The 19,961-nt window shown below is 37.4% G+C and overlaps 1 protein-coding gene across 1 annotated transcript; it reads left to right on the top strand.

Moving 5' to 3' along the window:
- Positions 1 to 250: 250 nt before the first annotated feature.
- COMMD6 (COMM domain containing 6) lies at positions 251 to 18,714 on the top strand. Its single transcript, XM_003980446.4, has 4 exons — positions 251 to 394; positions 484 to 495; positions 16,546 to 16,698; positions 18,507 to 18,714. Exons 1-4 carry the CDS (start codon positions 353 to 355, stop codon positions 18,555 to 18,557), a joined length of 258 nt encoding a protein of 85 aa, XP_003980495.1. The 5' UTR covers positions 251 to 352; the 3' UTR covers positions 18,558 to 18,714.
- The last annotated feature ends 1,247 nt before the right edge of the window (positions 18,715 to 19,961 follow it).

Genomic DNA, 19,961 nt, shown 5'->3' with positions numbered 1-19,961 from the left:
GCGCCCGCCAGCTCACGCGCGCAAAAAGCGCTGTGGGCCCAGACCGGAAGAGTCCACGTCTCCAGGTCAGAAGGGGAAGGAGGCATACTGAAGTTAATCTATCCATCACTTCATAAGGTATCTCCAAAATCTTAGGACCTTTCCCCCATAGAAATTTCCTTGCTGCTGAGTGTCTCCTTGAAACTAATATTTAATTAACACTCAGGGTGAGTTACACAAATATGTTTGTTTCAAGTCCCCCTACTTCCGCTGCGTGCGCCGGTCCGCGAGGGGCGGGAGGAGGAAGCGGAAGTGCTGGCGCCCGGGGACAGACCACCTGATCGGTTGGTGGTGTGAGCCCTAGCGGTTTGGTATGGAGGACTGCGGCGAGCCGCAACTGGATGCCAAGTCCAAGGTAAGTCCTGTCCTCAGACGAGCCGGGGCAGCGGGGCTCTGGAGCTAGAGGGATCTTTCCCTAAATTGTGTTCTCTGCTTCCATTTCAGGTCACCAACCAGGTGAGTGAATGGGCGGCCCCGCCCTCTGCCGGCGTCAGCTGGGCAAGGGGCTGGCGGTAGCACCTGGCCTTCCTCCTGCCTCCGTCAGCCTGGGACCAAGCCCCCGTGAGCCTTCCTCAGCTGTCCCCCTAGTCCAAGGCCTGTGTCTGCGAGTCTGTGACTTTCGTCCCGACACCTAGAATTGCTCTTTCCACTTTGCCCCGGACGCAGTAGCTGCTGCCATTGTAATTGAACCTGCACCACCCACTCCAGCCCAAAGCGGACAGAGCAATTACTGTTCGTGCTGAGAGTGTATTCAAAGCCAGGTACACAGTATTGTGGCGTGTGCTATATAAAGAGAAGAAATTGTTAAAGTATACAAAGGTAAAGCTGCAAACATGTTCGAAGTCTTTAAAAAAGTTACTTTGTAGCTGGAAAGTATACCGCCTTTAACCTTTCAATGTCTACCTTTTTTATGCCAGAAATAAGAATTTGAATTTTAAAATATTTTTATGCCTCTTTGTTCTAAGTGTTCCTGTCCTGTTCCAGGTAATAAATTATTTTTAGGCAGATAGCCTAATAACACATTTCCCAGAGGAACAGTACTAAAACTAGAGCATTTTAGGTCAGGAGTTTCCCAGGCCCAAACAAAATGTAAGAAAGGGATGAGATAAGAAATAAAAGGGCAGAGGGATGTCCATTGACTGCTCTCTGTCATCTGTCTCCAAATGCTATTGCTTCCGAGGATTCCTGGGAAGTAGGGGGCACTCAGAAAGATTAATCAACCCCCTTATCTGGCTTTGCTCTGAGTTATTGGGTTAGTGTACTTTGATTCAGTCTTTTATAAATTATTGTATCCATTCACTTACACCAAATCATATGTTTAGTTGAGTAAGATGTGCTGAAGCTGAATTATATTGATTATAGGGCTTTAATAAATTGAACCTCTTTGGGGGGGTAGTGTTTAAAACAACACAGATTTATAATGGTTCTGGAAGGTGGAAGTCTGAAATTAGTTTTGTGGGGCTCAAGTCAAGGTGTTGGCTGGGCTGTGTTCCTTGTGGGAGCTCTAGGGAAGATTTTATTTCCTTTTCTTTTCCGGTTTCTAGAGGCTGTCTACACTCCTTGGCTTGTGGCTTTTACTTCTGTCTTGAAGGCACAGCATTCCTACCTCTGCTGCCATCACCACAACTCTTTCCTGTGACTCTGAGCCTTTTGCCTCCTTATGACTATGTTGGGCCCACCTGGATAATTCAGGAAACTCTCCCAATCTCAAGATCTTTAATTTCGTCCTGTCTGTAAAGTCTGTTTTGTCATATAGGATGACGTATTCACAGGTTTTGGGGATTAGAATGCAGACATTTGGTCAGGGGAGGGGGCTGTTTTCAGCCTACTCCTCATTCCTTTTGTGCAATCATTCACAGGTTATATGATCGTTTACATAGAAAAAGCCAAGATAATGCACAAACATTAGAATTAGTATGAGACTTTAGCAAGATGATTCAATTGTTTAATTCAGACACAGAGCCGAAAAATATTTTTATAAGAGACATCATTTACAACATAAATTATAAAGTACTTTGCGATATATCTAACAAAAGATGTTTAAAACCTTTATGAAGAAAATTATGATGAGTGCTAGACTGTCAGTTTCTAGTCTGGCATGTATGGAGCTCAGAATATGGAAGTCGTCACTTCATCCTAACCATGAGTAAGAAGCGAAACAAACCAAAGAATGAACAAGTCTTAGATCCGTCAGAGAAGTGAGGTCACAGGACAAACTGCTGCCCCCAAACTGGAGAGACAGTGAGGTGAATACAGAGAATTACAATTTACCGGAATGGAAATCTCTGTGGAAACCAGTGCCAGGGTGGGAACATCCAAACTATAATTGATAAGTTGCTAGAGGCTCAGTGTGGACAAGTCTGAGAATTAGAATCTCAGGGATCCAGTCATGGGTGGGGGGCACCCTCACACTTCTGTGAGTTTCACCTCCAGGAACTCCTAAATTGAACTTTTTAATTCCTAGTTTATGATGTGGTTCTAAACATAATGCTCGGCCAGGGGGGTAGATTATTCAAGAATATCATTGAAGGAAGAAGAATCCATTACCCAGCTCTCAGTCATTTATGTTTGTAGTATATGCTTTTTAAAATGCACCAGATATAGCTAATATTTAGGCTTGAGCTATAATACCTTTTCTTGTTCTTTAAATATTTCTCACCAATGTATGAATTAGTCAGGTTAATTGGGATCACACCTCCAGTGAGAGTTCACGTACCCCCCCCATACTGTCTATCAGCCATCAGCATACTGTTCTCTCCATCTTTAAAATATACTCTAAAGGCATCTTCCCCTGCCACCACCTGTGCCAAGCCTTCATCCTCTTGTCTAGACTACTACAATAGGCTCCTAATTGAGTCTCCTAGCTTTCCTTCTTAAACATAATGCCCTATCCAGCAATTTGGGTGAGCCTTTTGCAATTTAAGTTAGACCAGGTCTTTACCCTGCTCAGTCTTTTAAGTGATACCTGTCACACCAGAAAAAAAGTCTTATATATTGACCATGTTCTGCGGGGCCATTCAAAAACTGATCTCTCATCTCTTGTAGCTCATGCCGCTCGAGCTACCTGGGCCCCATTGTTGTTCCCTAGTTGTGTCAGGCATGCTTCTCCCTCTGTCCAGAATGCTCTCTCTTCCAGAGGTCCATGTGCTTTTTCCTTTCCTTTATTCTGTTCCCTTTCTACTCAAAAGCCACTCCTCAGAGAAGTCTCCCCCACGCTCTACCTAATTAACCTTCCCAGTCATTCTATCCCCTTACTCTGCATTTTTTTTTACACTTTTTATATTTATTTCTTGTTGTTAATATTTATTTGTTTATTGTCTGCCTTCCCCACTGGAAGTTAAGGTCCTGAGGTCAGGAACTTTGTTTTATTCTTTTTTTATATCCCCAGTGCTTAGAAAATCGTATTCTTCAGTAAATTCTTATTGAATGTTAGAGCATAAAGACATAGTAACTTATCCAAAGCTACATTGTTAGAAGGTAGCAGAGCTGAGATTCAAATTCAGGTCTGTCTGGCTTCAGAATCTGTTTGTTAAATCTAACAAGTCATAGTGCTACATATGACCCAGCACCAGAGGTCTCAGATTATCCATTTTTACACATTTTGATAGTGTTTCGAAGTAGTTCATGATTTTCCTTTAGATGTCTAATTAGAACTCTTCCTCACAGATGAATGATTAGTCCTACTGCTGCCACATGTTATCGCTTTCTTTCTTACCAGTTGTATGGTATAAATCAATGTAAGATGTTTTATTGACACATAATATGTTGTGTTACTTTCCCTCTTCCCATATATGAGACATAGTGACTTAAACTATTGTGCATTTTATAAAGTGGTTCATAAATGTATGACTGTTTTTGTTCTTTTGTGTATTGTGTTGGATGTATGAACTGCCCTTAAGAAGTTTACAGTCTAGTGGATGTAGAGGTGGGAGACAAATCCACAAATGACTCCTGTACGAGGTAGAATGTTCTAAATGGTCGAGTGTAAGAAATGACAGGAATATTCATAGAAAGGTTGAGTAAAGGGGCGCCTGGGTGGCGCGGTCGTTTAAGCGTCCGACTTCAGCCAGGTCACGATCTCGCGGTCCGTGAGTTCGAGCCCCGCGTCAGAGTCTGGGCTGATGGCTCAGAGCCTGGAGCCTGTTTCCGATTCTGTGTCTCCCTCTCTCTCTGCCCCTCCCCCGTTCATGCTCTGTCTCTCTCTGTCCCAAAAATAAATAAACGTTGAAAAAAAAAATTAAAAAAAAAAAAAAAAAGGTTGAGTAAACCCAGGGAAGACTTCATGGAGCAGGTAGACTTTGAGAGGAGTTTGAAGTAGATGTTTGAGAATTCTGTTGCAAGAAGGATGAGCAGTATGAGCATAAGTGTAAAGACTGAATGAGAATCTGAAGAAGGGAGGCCGTCCCTTTTGGATATGGGTGGGAAAACTGGGATTGTTTCGGGCAATGACTCAAGTGCCCGGTTGGTAACTAACTCGTGAGACAGTAGACTTTACAGGTTTTGACCTGTGTTATTAGATTTGGTTCATCTATAAACAGTATTTGGAGACTCTAATCTGGATTAGAGCCAACAAAGACTGTAGGCGAGAAACTAATTAGGAGGCTATGGTAAAATTTAAGGCAAGATTAAAAAAAACAAAAACAACTTTGTGTAGGTCTATAGCAGTGAGACTCGGAAGAAGGGAATAAATGTTGGCATTCTCTGAAATAAAATTTGAATACCTATCAATTCTTACATATTTTGAGTAAGAGAGAGAAAAATCAGTTTACCGCCATTTCAAACCCGTGACACTATGGGAATGGCATTCATCAGTAGACATGAAATGAGGATGAAAAACACTTTTGAGGGAAGATGATGTGTACCTGGTGTTGGAGGGCATATGTACTATGAATTTATTAGTAGTGAACGTGCTTAATGGCAAAGGCTTTGTTCTTCTGTATTATTTTTATTGGAGGTATTAGCGTCTCTCAGAGGTAAATAACAGGTTTCACTAACCAAATATGAAATATCTTTTAGCTGTTTTTGTCAAAATTTCTAGAAACTAATATATTTCAGATTTATATGATTATGAGAATTTTTTTTTCAAATTTTTATTTAAATTCTAGTTAGTTAACATGAAGTGCAATATTGGTTTCAGGAGTAGAAGTCAGTGATTTATCACTAGCATACAATACCCAGTGCTCATCACAACAGGTGCCCTCCTAATACCCGTCACCTGTCTAGTCCATCCCACCTCCACCTGCCTCCATCAACTCTCAGTTTGTTGTCTATCTTTAAGAGTCTCTGATGGTTTGTTTCACACTCTCTTTTCTCCCCCCTCCTATTTGTTCATCTGTTTTGTTTCTTTAATTCCACATATGAGTGAAATCACATGCTATTTGTCTTTCTCTGACTTATTTCACTTAGCATAATACACTCTGTCTGCATCCACTTTGTGGCAAATGACAAGATTTCCTCCTTTTTGATGGCTGAGTAATATTCCATTATACATATATACCACAACTTCTTTATTCATTTATTAGTCATTGGACACTTGGACTCTGCATAGTTTGGCTATTGTTGGTAGTGCTGCTGTAAACATCAGGGCGCATGTACCCCTTTGAATCTTTATTTTTGTATCCTTTGGGTAAATATCCAGTAGTGCAGCTGCTGGATTGTAGGGTAGTTCTATTTTTAACTTTTTGGGGACCCTCCATACTGTTTTCCAGAGTGGCTGCACCAGTTTGCATTCCCATCAACAGTGCAAAAGGGTTCCCTTTTCTACACTTCCTTACCAACAGCTGTTGTTTATTGTGTTGTTAATTTTAGCCATTCTGACAGGTGTGAGGTGGAATCTCCTCGTGGTTTTGATTTGTTATTTCCCTGATGGTGAGTGAGCATCTTTTCATGTGTCTGTTAGCCATCTGGATGTCTTTGGAAAAATGCCTGTTCATGTCTTCTGCCCATGAGAATGAATTTTCGATGTCATTAACGAATAAATGTTAAGTTTATTGACAAAGTTATTCTCAGCTGATTATGTTTACACTGCTTTAGTTATCATTGCTGTGTAACAAACTACCGAAAACTCAGTGACTTGAAACAACAGTTTAATGATCTTCCAAGACTCTGGGGGTTACCTGGACTTAGCTAGCTTCTACTCCCCGTCATTTAGGAGTGTGATTGAGCCAGAAACGAAGGGGGCTCACATGGCTAGTGATAACTTCGGCTAAGAGCTCAGCCAGAGCTAATAATTGGAGTGACTTGATTCTTCCTACATGGCTGCTCAAATTAGGGTAGCTGGGTTCCAAGAGGGAGAGGCCCAAGAGCCAGCCTTCCATGAAGAAGGAGGCAGACACTTTCAGTTCTCCTAAGGTCTAGGCTCAAAGATTCCAGAAAGCCTCTTCTGTCATATTCTGTTGCTTAAAGCAATCACAGGGACAACTCAGATGGCTGCAGGGGGAGAATAAGCTCCACTTAATATGAGGAATGACATGTACGTACAGGGAGGGGTGACACTAATTGTTGGAAGCCATCTTTAGAGACCAGTTACCACATGCCTGAGCATTTCCAAACATATTAGTTCAACAAATACTTATTTGAACATTCACTTTGTACCACATACTGTTCTAGTAGATTCAGTAGTAAACTAGATGGATAATGTTCTTTCTCTTAGGAAGTTTGCATTTTTTGGGGAGACAGGTGATAAATAAGGAAATGTGATAATTTCAGATAATGATGAGTGCTACTGAGAACATTAAAAGGAGTATGGGTGAAGGTGCCTGTAAACAAGATGAGGAAGGGGGAGCCTGGGTGGCTTAGTCGGTTAAGCGTCAGACTCTTGATTTCAGCTCATGTCATGACCTCCCAGTTTGTGAGATCCAGCCCCAGTTCAGGTTCAGGCTATGCGCTGTCACTGCAACCAAATCCCCACTTGGGATTCTCGCTCTCCTCTCTCTGTCCCTCCCTCCGCTTGTGTGTATGTCCTCTCTCTCTCTCTCTCTCTCTCTCTCTCTCTCTCTAAATAAACAAATAAACTTAAAAAAAATCCTTTAAGAAAATGAGGAAGACTAATGACTTGGAAAATGTATACTTGGACTAGAGTAATATGAATTCTTAAGTAGAAATTTGCTAATAACTCCTGCCTTAATCACTTTACACATGTAAACACAGGGTGTGGCATAGCGCTGTCCAATAGAACTTCTATGATGGCAGAAATGTTCTGTGTTGGTTGGCACTGTCCAGTATGGGAGCAGTAGCCATATGTGGCCGTGGAGCACTTGCTATGTGGCTAGCACAACTGAGGAACTGAAAACGATTTTTATTTTATTAATTTAAATAGTCACATTTGGCTAATGCCTGCTGTATTGGACAGCTCAGGTTTAGCATTTAGAAGGTGACAAATGTTTTCATGCCACCCTAGACCAATTTACTTTCTTGACCTACTACAACTTAATTTAATTCCAGATAGTAATCATGTTGCAGCTAGGCATAATGAAAACTGGATAGAATATGGCATCAGACAAATTAGGGTTGGAATAACAGCTATATTAGTTTGAGATCATTGGATGAGTTGTTTGACCAGTCTTTTGCTTTCAATACTTTTGAGAGAGATTAATGTGTGCAGAATAGTTAGCATTCCTTCCTTTGGCAAACTTTCACTTAAAAAAGGAGAGGCCATAGAAGTGTGTATTTTATGACTCTGTAAAAATTACATATGAGGACTAGAAATGGGGATACAGGAATAAGAAAATAGTTTCTAGGATGGAGTTATACATGATTGTTTTTCTAGTATTTTATGTCGTATTTTGACAAAATAAAAATTAAATTTAAACCGAAGTGGTCTTTATCGATATTTTTTCTTTATGGACAATTTTTCTATGATGTTTTGTGTAAGTAATTGCAGCTACCATATCAATTTTAAGTGTGACTGACTACAGCTAATGTCTTCGTTTATCTTTCAATATCTATATTTGTTTTGTGATTTTTTTTTCTTTGTATTCATTTTACTTTGGGATGTTCTCATATTTTTTTCACTACTCATGTACTAGTTTGTACATTTTCATTTTTAATTCACGTTCGTAATTCTACAAGAGTTTTTGGGCTATATTACTTCATTCTTAATATTCTCCCTAATGGAAGCATGTTCTGTTCTGATTTTTCTCTTTTGTTCTTTTCTTATTAAAATCCTTGATACAGTTAATTCCTATTTAAGGCTAAACCACATTTATTAGAAGGTTTGCTTTAAAATTTTTTTTTTGTTTACATTTATTCATTTTTGAGAGAGAGAGAGAGAGAGAGACAGAGCATGAGCAGGGGAGGGGCAGGGAGAGAGGGAAACACAGAATCTAAAGCAGGCTCCAGGCTGCTGTCAGCACAGAGCCCGACACAGGGCCCAAACTCATGAATTGTGAGATCATGACCTGAGCCGAAGTTGGATGCTTAACCAACTGAGCCATCCAGGCGCCCCTATAATTTGCTTTTAATTTGCACTTAAATGTTCAGGTTACGATTTGAAAAATTCTCATCTCATAAACCTAACCCCAGCTTTTTTTTATTTAGGAATACTCATTTTGCACAGTAAGTTCTTCATATTTCCTCACCTGCCCATTCCACCGTTGCAATGATCAGTGGATTCCAACATTGTATTTCTTAATTGCTTTTTGGTTTGAAATGGTCTAAATAATCCAGAGTTTTATTTCAGACAAAGTCAAATAGGTAATGATTTTCTGTACCATTTTCCTGTATACAGGAAAGCAACAAGGAATTGTACAGGCTGAATAAGTTTAAGAATGAGTATCACCATTGATCTAATATAAAAACTGTATGTCTAATCATGAACTCAAATTCTGTTCCTGGATTTTTAGCCACTTACTGAACATTGCTATTTAAATATCCTCTATCACCACTTGATAATACCTTTGGACTGGATATATAGAGTCCTAATTGATACATGATATCAGAATTCTCATCATCCGCACTCGGATTTTCATAGTTGTCTTGGATCTCTCCCATAATTATGAGGAAAATAATCAAGGCCTACTGATTCATTCTTTAAGGATCAGCTTAACCCTACCTTTACCACCTCAGTTCAGGCACTTAAAATAATCAGGCACCTGGATTATTGTATTCTGCTGCCACCAGATGAATGTTTTTTAATCAATACTTTCATATCATTCCTTTTACTGAAAAGTTTCAGTGAGTCCCCTCTGCATACAGGAAACATTTAAATGACTTAATATGATATATTTCCTATGAGATCAAGTATTCGAGAATACTTTGAAAACCTTTGAAAACTCAGAATTCGAAAAGATTTATTGGCTTCTTGACTTCTTTTGTCAGCTTTATATTCCATACTTATAGGAGCCTTCCCCTGTAAGGCACGTAAATGCTTTCTCTCTCTCTCTCTCTCTCTCTCTCTCTCTCTCTCTCTTTTTAATTTTTATTTATTTTTGAGAGAAAGAGGCAGAGCATGAGAGAGGAAGGGGCAGAGAGGGAGAAATAGAACTTGAAGCAGGCTCTGGGCTCCGAGCTGTCAGCACAGAGCCTGATGTGGGGCTTGAACTCACGAACTGTGAGATCATGACCTGAGCCGAAGTTAAGACGCTTAACCGACTGAGCCACCCAGGCGCCCAGTGCTCTCTCTTATACCAGATACTGACTATCTCCATCTCTAGTTGGTTCAGCTAAATATTATTAAACATTTATTTTTTTTGTTACATGTATATTTATGGAATATATAAAGAAAACACATTTTCCTCTCATATTCAGTTGTATTTAATCTTCAAAACTGAGCTGAAAGCTTATGCCCTCTGTAAAGCATTCCCTTGGTCACTGTATTGTACAATAAAATTTTCCTTTCAACCAGAAATGTGAAACTCACTGATTTATATTCACTTCCCACACCTGATACCTACAAGATAGCATAGGCAAAAAAAGTGCATTATCGTGGACAGCTTAATGAATAATTTTAAAGTGAACACCTTTGTAACCACAATCAAATTCAAGAAATGGAGCATTACCAGTATCCCAAAAACCCACCACATGCCCTTCCCCAATCAAACCCCTCCCTTCCCTCCTCCCTAGAGGTAATGATGATCCTTTTGTGATAATCATGTTCTGACCTTTATGTATAGTTTTCCCACCTGTGTATGCAACCTTACTATTATACTTCCTATTTCTCAAGTTTAAGTGAATGGAATCACATAACTTTTGACTTCGTTTCTTTCAACATTTTTGGTGTTAAGTGTAGCTGAAGTTCATTGCTGCACATACTTCATTTATCCATCTTACTACTGATGAATATTTGGGTGGTTTCAGTTTAGGGCTATTAGGGATATAGTTGCTCAGAACATACATGTATTGTGTGTACATATGCACAAGTTTTTCTAGGATATATCTCTAGTAATTGAGTTGCTGGATCAGAGGTATACGTAACTTTGGTTTTACTAGATAAAACCAATACTCCAAAACATTAGCCCAATTTAGACTTCCATCGATAGCATGTGACACATACTTCATTGCCAGTACTTGGAATTGGCAGATTAAAGATTTTGCCATTTTGGTAGGTGTGTGGTGGTATCTTATTGTGGTTCAAATTTGCATTTCTCTGTTTCCTAATGAAGGTGAGTACCTTTCCATAAGTTTTTTAACCATTTGTAGTTCTTCTGTTATCTTCTTTATTTTTACATAGAAAACTTTTATTTAAAATGGAATTACACAATCTTTGTACCTATTAAAGATGTTAACCTTCTATAGCACTAGCCTGGCTTTATTATATTAACAGAGTAGCCCAAAGTGCCTCTGAGATGGGAGAAAATTTTGGTCTCCACCAATCCCTCCTTTAATTTTAAATTTAAATTTTTAAAAGTTCAGTTTATTTAAACTAATAAAAAAGTTCACCCATTTCTCCCACTCCCCCAACCCCCTCTTGCAACCACCAGCCTGCTCTGTTTTATGTGCTTAGTTTTCTTTTGTAGATTCCACATGTAAGAGATCATACGGTATTTGTCTTTTTCTGTTCTTTTTCACTTAGCATAATGTTCTCAAGGTCTAGCTATGTTGTTGCATATTCTTTTTTATGGCTGAATAATATTCCGTTGTTCGTATATACTACATTTTCCTTATCCATTCATCCACTGATGGACACTTAGGTTGTTTCCATATCTTGGTTAGTGTAACAATGCTACAATGAACATGGGAATGCAGATATCTTTTTGAATTAGTGTTTTCATTTTCTTCAGATAACTACCCAGAAGTGGGAATGCTAGATCATTTGGCAGTTATATTTTTAATTTTTTGAGGAAGCTTCATACTGTTTTTCATGGTGGCTGCACCAATCTTTATTCCTACCAACAGTGCATGAGGGTTCCCTTTTCTCTACATTCTCATAAATGCTTATTTCTTGTTTTTTTTTATAATAGCATTTCTGACAGGTGTGGGGTGATATTATGATTTTGACACATATTTCCCTGATGATTAATGATGTTGAGCATCTTTTCATGTACCTGTTGGAGATTTAGGTGTCTTTTTTTGGGACAATGTCTATTTAGTGTTCTCATTTTTTTTTTTAAGTTTATTTAATGAGAGAGAGAGAGAGAGAGAGAGAGAGAGAGAGAGAGAGAGAGAGAGAGGAATGAGCAGGCAAGGGGCAGAGAGAGATGGAGAGAGAGAATTCTGAGCAGGCTGTACACTGACAGCAGAGCCCGACGTGGGGCTCAAATCTATAAACTGTGAGATCATGACTTGAGCCAAAACCAAGAGTCGGTCATTCAATTGACTGAGCCACCCAGGCACCCCCGCTTCTGCTCATTTTTAAGTCCGATTTTTGTTTGTTTGTATGGAGTTGTATGAGTTCTTTACATTTTTTGGATATTAACCCCTTGTCATTTATGATTTGCAGTTATATTCTCCCATTCAGTAGGTTGCCTTTTTGGTAAGGTTTGTTTGCTAGTTTATTTATTTATTGAGAGAGAGAGAGTGGGAGAGGGGCAGATAGAGAAATCCCAAGCAGGTTCGGCACTGTCAGTGGGAGCCCAATGCAGGGCTTGAACCGAGGAACCATGAGATCATAACCTGACCTGATGTCCAGCACTCAAGTGACTGAGCCAGCCAGGCACCCCACCTTTTCATTTTGCCGGTGGTTTCCTTTGCTGTGCGGAAGCTTTTTAATTTAATGTAGTCCCACTTGTATACTTTTGCTTTTGCTGCTTTTGCTTTCGGTGTCAAACTCAAAAAATCATCGCCAAGACTTCTGTGTCAGGGAGCTTACTGCCTACATTTTCTTCTAGGAATTTTATGGTTTCAGGTCTTACTTTCAAGTCGTTAACCATTTTGAGTAGATTTTTATGTATGGTATAAGATAGTGGTCAAGTTTCCTTCTTTTGCATGTGGCTGTTCAGTTTTCCCAGTATTATTTATTGAAGATACTGTCCTTTCACTGCTGTATATTCTTACCTCTTTTGTCATAAGCTAAATAACCTTATATGCATGGGTTTATTTCTGTGAGCTCTCGATTATGTTGCATTTGACCTGTGTGTCTTTTTTCATGCCAATACCGTACTTTTAAAACTACTATACCTTTGTAATACAGTTTGAAACCAGAAAGTGTGATGCCTCCAGCTTTGTTCTTTCTAAAATTGCTTTGGCTCTTTGGGGTCTTCTGTGCTTTCATACTTATTTTAGGAGTTTTTTCTATTTCTGTGAAAATTATCATTGGGATTTTGATAGGGATTGCATTGAATCTGTAGATTGCTTTGGGTAGTAAGGACAACATTAATTCTTCCAATCCATGAGCACAGGATATCTTTCCATTTATTTGTGTCTTCAATTTCTTTCATTAATGTCTTGTAGTTTTCAGTGTATAGGTCTTTCACCTCCTTGGTTAAATTTATTCCTAGGTATTTTATTCTTTTTGATGCAATCATAAATGGTATTATTTTGTAATGAGCTATCTGAAAGAGAAATTGAGAAAACATTTCTCTTTCAGATAGTTCATTATTAGTGCATAAAAATGCAACAGATTTTTATGTATTCCTTTTATACCCTACAACTTTATTGAATTTATTAGTTCTACCAGTTTTTTTTTAATTTTTATTTTTTATTTATTCTTTCTTAATGAAATCCTTAAGGTTTCCTTTGTATGTCATCTGCAAATAGTGACAGTTTTACTTCTTTCCCTCCAGTTTGGATGCCTTTTACTTGTTTTTCTTGCCTAATTGCTCTGACTAGGACTTCTGATTCTATGTTGAATAAAATTGGTGAGGGTGGACATCATCTTCATGTTCCTGATCTGAAAGGAAAAGCTTTTAGCTTTTCATTATTGAGTATCATGTTAGTTGTAAGCTTGTCATATATTTGTCATATATATATACATATATATACGTATATATATATATATACACACACACACATATACATATATATAGCCTTTATTATGTTAAGGTATATTCCCTCTATAGCTGCTTTGTTGAGAGGTTGTTGTTTTTTATGTATGGATATTGAAGTTTGTCAGATGCTTTTTTCTGCTTCTATTGAGATGATTATATATGATTTTTATCTTTTATCTTTTTATTTTATTTATTTATTTTTTATTATTTTTTTAAAATGTGTATCACATTGACTGATTTATAGATGTTGAACCAACCTTGCATCCCTGGAATAACTGATTTGATCATGGTATATGGTCCTATTAATATACTGTTGAATTCAGTTTGCTAATTTTTTTTGAGAATTTTGCATTTATGTGCATCACGAATATTGGCCTGTAATTTTCTGTTCTTGTGGCTTACCTGTCTCCTTTTAGTATCAGGGTAATGTTGGCTTCATAAGTTTATTTGGAAAAGTTCTCCCTGGTTTTTTGTTTTGTTTTGCTTGTTTTGTGGCAAGTTTGAGAAGGATTCATATTAATTCTTGTTTTAATGTTTGGTAGAATTCATCAGTGAAGCCATCTGGTCTCTGACTTCTGTTCGTTGCGAAGTCTTTGATTACTGATTCACTCTCCTTGCTAGTAGTTGGTCTGTTCATATTTCCTAATTCATCATGATTCATGCTTGGTGGTTTGTATGTTGCTAGGAATTTTTCCATTTCTTCTAGGTTGTTCAATTTGTTGGTATGTAAGTGTTTACAGTGGTATCTTATGATCCTATGTATTTCTGTGGAATCACTTATAACATCTCCTCTTTCATTTTGGATTTTATTTTCCTCTTTTTTCTTGGTAAGTCTAGCTAAAGCCTTAATTTTTGTTTAATCTTTAAGTTAAAATGCTCAATTTTGTCTTTTGCAGAACCAGTTTTTAGTTTTCTTCATATTTTCTATTGTCTTTTTAGTCTCTATTTCATTTATTTCTACTCTAATCTTTGTTATATCCTTTCTTCTGCTGACTGTGGGCATCTCTGTTCCTTTTCTGTTTTCTTGAAGTGTAAAGTTAGCTTATTTATTTGAGATTTTTCTTGTTTCTTGATGTAGGCATTTATCACCATGAACTTCTATTTTAGAACTGCTTTTGCTGCATCCCACACAATTTGGCATGCTACATTTGCATTTTGCTTTGTCTCAAGGTATTTTTTTAGATTTCTCTTTTCATTTCTTCTTTGACCCGTTGATTATTTAGTAGCATGTTGTTATGTCTCCACATATTTGTGGATATTCTAGATTTTTTCTTGTAATTGATGTCTAGTTTCATACCATTGTGGTTGGAAGAAATGCCTCAGAGGATATCGATCCTAGCAAATGTTCCATGTGCACTTGAGAAGAATATGTATTCTGTTGCCTTTGGATGGAATGTTCTGTAAATAACTGTTAAGTCCATTTGGGCTAACGTGTTATTTAAAGCTGATGTTTCTTTATTGATTTTCCATTTGGATGTTCTATCCATTGATATAAGAAGGGTATTAAAGTCTCCTACTATCATATTGCTGTCTGTTTCTCCTTCTAGGTCTGTTAATATTTGCACTGTATATCTAGTATTCCTATGTTGGATGCATAAATATTTACACGTTATATCTTCTTGTTGGATTGACTGCTTTATCATTATGTAACTTCCTTTTTGTTTCTTATTACAGTCTTTGTTTTAAAGTCTATTTGTCTGGTATTAAGCATAGCTACCTCAGCTTTCTTTGGTTTCTATCTGCATGGAAATTCTTTTTCCATCCTTCATTTTCACTCTGTTTGCCTTCTTACCTCTGGAGCATGTCTCGTCTAGGCGGTATACAGATAAATCTTGTTTATAAAAGATCCCAAATTTTATAAAAAGAGATTTATTAACAAGGAAAGCTTTTTGTCCTATCAGCATTAATTTGGTAGCAAAAAGTATCATTCAAGGGTTACCTGGGTGGCTTAGTTGGTTAAGCATCCAACTCTTGATTTCGGCACAGGTCATGATCTCACAGTCATGAGACTGAGCCCCGCATCAGGCTCTGTGCTGTGCGCGGAGCCTGCTGAAGAGTCTCTGTTTGCCTCTTCCTTTGCCCCTCCCCCCGCCGACACGAGTGCTTGTTCATGTGCACATGCATACTTGCCTTCTCTCTCTCTCAAAAAAAGTAGTCAACAAGTATTTTTTGTGAGTGCCTGCTGTGTATCATTTACTTGTCTAAGCTTTGAAAACAAGAAACAGAATTCCTCTACTCACAGTCTGCTGTTTTAGAGTCAGTTTTAAGAGCTGCATTTATCCAATCTTGTTTTATGCCACAGCAACACTGAGCAGTCATTGATAGAAAATAGATTAAAAGCAAAGACAGCTAGTAGTCAATAAGCAGTAATCTTTGGAGTCAAACAGACTTTGGTTTCAGTTCTGATCACAGAAATGTGTGACCTTGCACACGTTATCTAAGCTCTCTGAAATTCAGTTTTGTCATCTGCAAAATAGAAATAATAGCCTATGATGTTATGATGATTCAGTGAGGCATTGAATACATGTAAACTACATAGGACCTCACCTGGCAAGTGTTCATCATCCTCAGTGATGAAATCTAAAACCACCTTATCACCCAGTGTTTATGTCAGTGTAAGGCTTTAGGCTGAGGATCCTCATGAAGAAGGAAACTGGAATGATTCCCATGTGAGTCTCAGTCACATAAGGAGATGGTATTTAATTCACCTTCCACTTCAGGACTTTTGGGTTGTGGGATGGGAGAAAGCATATGTGGAACAGGAAAGTAAGGTAAGAGAGGCCACAAGGCATTGGGAGTCCCCTTAAACGCCAGAGCAAAATGAAAGGAAACCTAGGAATACCACATCTTCCTTCTACCTCCATTTTATACCTGGTGAAGATTTGTGTGTGTGTGTGCGTGTGTGTGTTTACTGTTGTAATTATGACAGTATTGTTTTCCAGCTCTTTATATCCCTTATTGCCTCTCTCCATTTTCATTTGATTATTGTTCCCATAACAGTATTAAATGAAGGTATTTTCTTTTTCTCTGACCAGCATTGAAACTAAAAGTTCAATGTGAGAGCAGTAAAACTGAATAAATATCTGCATTCATGGCATTGTTATTTATTACCAATGTATTGTTCTGTAATGTTTCATTACAGCTTGTAGATTTTCAGTGGAAACTGGGGATGGCAGTGAGCTCAGACAGTTGCAGATCTCTCAAGTATCCTTACGTTGCAGTGTTGCTGAAGGTGATGGATCATTCAGGCCAAGTGAAGAACAAGTCCTTTGAAATGACCATTCCACAGTTTCAGGTTTGTGATTTCACTCATTCAATTGTAGTTCCTGATTCTGTAATTGCTACTTAAACATGCAATCTTTCTTGAGGGAAAATTTTAATTGTTTGTATTTGCAGTTGTTTTGATGTGTATTTATTAGTACACACAAAAGATCTAAATTTTTTTTCTTTGGGAACTTGATAAATTTCAGTACTTTCAATATAATGCTGAATTTGTGTACCGTCACATTTGATCACTTTCACAGTGCTCCTCTGTGAATATATTTAGGACGTTTTCGTCTTCTCTGGTAGGATACTTACTTTGCATTTAACTGTTTTATTCTTATTCTTTTTAGGCTTAATTTCAAGAATGATAAGCTAAATGAATCTTAACTTTGAAATAGGCTTCATGCCTACTTGGGATTCTCTTTCTCCCTCTCTCTCTCTGCCCCTTCCCCACTTGCACTCTCTCTCTCTTCCTCTCTCAAAATAAATAAATAAACTTAAAAAAAAAAAAGGAAATAGTGACATCCAACTTCTTTCCATAATGAGTTTACATATAAATTAAAACGAAATATATATACTCTTAAGTAGTAAAATAGAGAATTAAGACCAAATAAGAAGGAAAATGAAAATATGTAAGTCATTAGAGAGTATCCTAATTGATGAGGTTAAGTTTCAAATTTGCCTCTTAGCTTCCTGGTGGGTAGAGGAGAAGAAAGGAAAAGAATTTGCTTGCTCCCTCTCTTATTGGAGATTTGGGAGATGGAAAAAAAAGATGACTTTTATGGGAGAACAACCATGCCAGCTTAATTTTTAATTTTTTTTAATGTTAATTTATTTTTGAGAGAGACAGAGACAGAATGTGAGTGGGTTAGGGGCAGAGAGAGAGAGGGAGACACAGAATCCGAAGCAGGCTTCAGGCTCCGAGCTGTCAGTACAGAGCCTGACACGGGGCTCGAACTCACGAGTGGTGAGATCGTGACCTGAGCCGAAGTTGGACGCTCAACCAACTGAGCCACCCAGGCGCCCCACCATCTTAATTTTTAAATGAAAGGGAAATACACTTCTACCATTTAAACCATTGTCATTGTTGGGTTTCTCTTATTGTAACTAAACCCATATCTTAAACAAGGCAGCTCCTATCATTCTGAAATACAGTCTTTCACTAAATTTAAAGTGGTTTGAAGCCTGGAAACCAAACTGTCATTTTTTTCAAAGATTCTATTTTTAAATAATTTCTACACCCAATATGGGGCTCAGACTCATAACCCCGAGATCAGGAGTTGTATATTGTACTGACTGAGGCAGCTAGGTGCCCCCCAAACTCATTTTTGTTTTTGTCTTCATTGCCTAGTACAATGTTGGGTATTTAATAACGCTTTCTGGTATAATCTCAAAAGAATTTTGTTTTGTGCTTTATTTTATTTTTATTATTTATTATTATTTTTTAGAGAGAGAGCATGAGCAGTGGAGGGAGAGAGAGAGAATTGTAAACAGGCTCCATACCCAGCATGGAGCCCAATGGGGGGCTCAATCTCATGACCCTAAGATCATGAACTGAGCTGAAAATCAAGAGTCTGACGCTTAACTGACTGAGCCTTCCAGGTGCTCCTCTGAAAAGTTTAATCATGAGCTAATTATCCAACCCTACAATAGTAATTTTGCTTGCAATTTGCAAATTGCATTTGTTTGTTTTGTATAACTTTCTAATAATAATTGTGATATAGACATTAACATACAAACTTAATATGTCCTATAGCCTCTAGTGGTCAGATATAAGTAAAATAACTACTTAACCTATCCTCTAAAAGCAAAGTTAATATTTTCCTTTTTTCTCTGCAGAATTTCTACAGACAGTTCAAGGAAATTGCTGCAGTTATTGAAACTGTGTGAAAACTGATTACTTGGTTGATAAGTTATGGCCATCATTCTAAAATCGTGGACTTCACTTTCTGTAACAAACTGTATATGGATCCAATGATATTTATTGACTGAAAATTGTACTTTTGTTTTTCTATTTTTTAATAATAAAAAATCACACAAACAGGAATTAGATAGTGGTGGTCAATGCAAAACTTTGTGAATATACTAAAAGCTACTCAATTGAACACTTTAAAGGGTAAACTCTGTTTTGTAAACTATATCTCAATAAAAAATCAGAGTTAAATGATTGATTTTGAAGGCAACACAAGTTTATGTATTAGACCAATAGTTTTATTATTTATTTATTTATTTTTTATTTATTAAATTTTTTTTTGATATTTTTTTATTTTTGAGACAGAGAGAGACAGAACATGAATGGAGGAGGGTCAGAGAGAGGGAGACACAGAATCTGAAGCAGACACCAGGCTCCGAGCTGTCAGCACAGAGCCTGATGCAGGGCTCGAACTCATGGACTGTGAGATCATGACCTAAGCTGAAGTCGGACACTTAACTGACTGAGCCACCCAGGTGCCCCTAGACCAAGAGTTTTAAATTTTATTAATAATGCTACCCATTTTATAAACAAAATCTTTTATGGAGTCCTATATATAAAATATGTATAAATTTTTTAAAAGGTAGTATTTGATTATTATAACATTTCAAATTCAGTTTTTCAGTATTCACTTATAATAACAGCAATCGGTGAGAATAGTGAGCCTGCTCCCTCTCAGGCATTTAGATCAGGTTAGGAATGACCATTGCTGCCTTAAAACAGTCGTTTGTTATTAACATTTATAGGAAGTTCAAGTACATGCTCAGAGATAGAAAAATAAGTTTTATTTTGAGCTCTTTATATAACTGAGTTAACCTGGTAGCACAGATTACTGTGTTAGATGATTTCTGTTGAATTTAAATTTATAAAGCAGTTGTGAAAATATTTCATAAAGCCAAAGCAATCAGCACTATATGGCATTGCTTAGGAATAAACAACTACACCACTAGAATATACTAGGTGGCCTAGAAATCGATCAAGGCATTTGGGACATGGATGGTATTTCAGTTGGATGGGAAAATGTGATTTATTTAATAAATTATACTAGCTGTCACAATGTGGATAAAAGTAAATTCCAGATAGATTAAATGACTTTAAATTATAAAATTTAGAAGTTTTACAAAATATTTATGTTAACTAAGGTAAACAACTCCACAACTATAATGTACAACATAGATACATCTAAAATACAAGAAGTAAAAAATTATATGTGGAAAAAAAAGTCATTAAAGACAAAAGACATGCTGGGTTGATGTAGAAGTTACTTCTTGGTCTGGAAAACAAATTACTTTAAATATTTCAAGTAGGAAGAGATTTTATAT

This window comes from Felis catus, chromosome A1, assembly GCF_018350175.1.
Source record: "Felis catus isolate Fca126 chromosome A1, F.catus_Fca126_mat1.0, whole genome shotgun sequence".
NCBI classification, from domain to species: Eukaryota; Metazoa; Chordata; class Mammalia; order Carnivora; family Felidae; genus Felis; species Felis catus.
The sequence above is the reverse complement of the archived record's forward strand: the minus strand, read 5'-3'. Positions and strand labels throughout refer to the sequence as shown.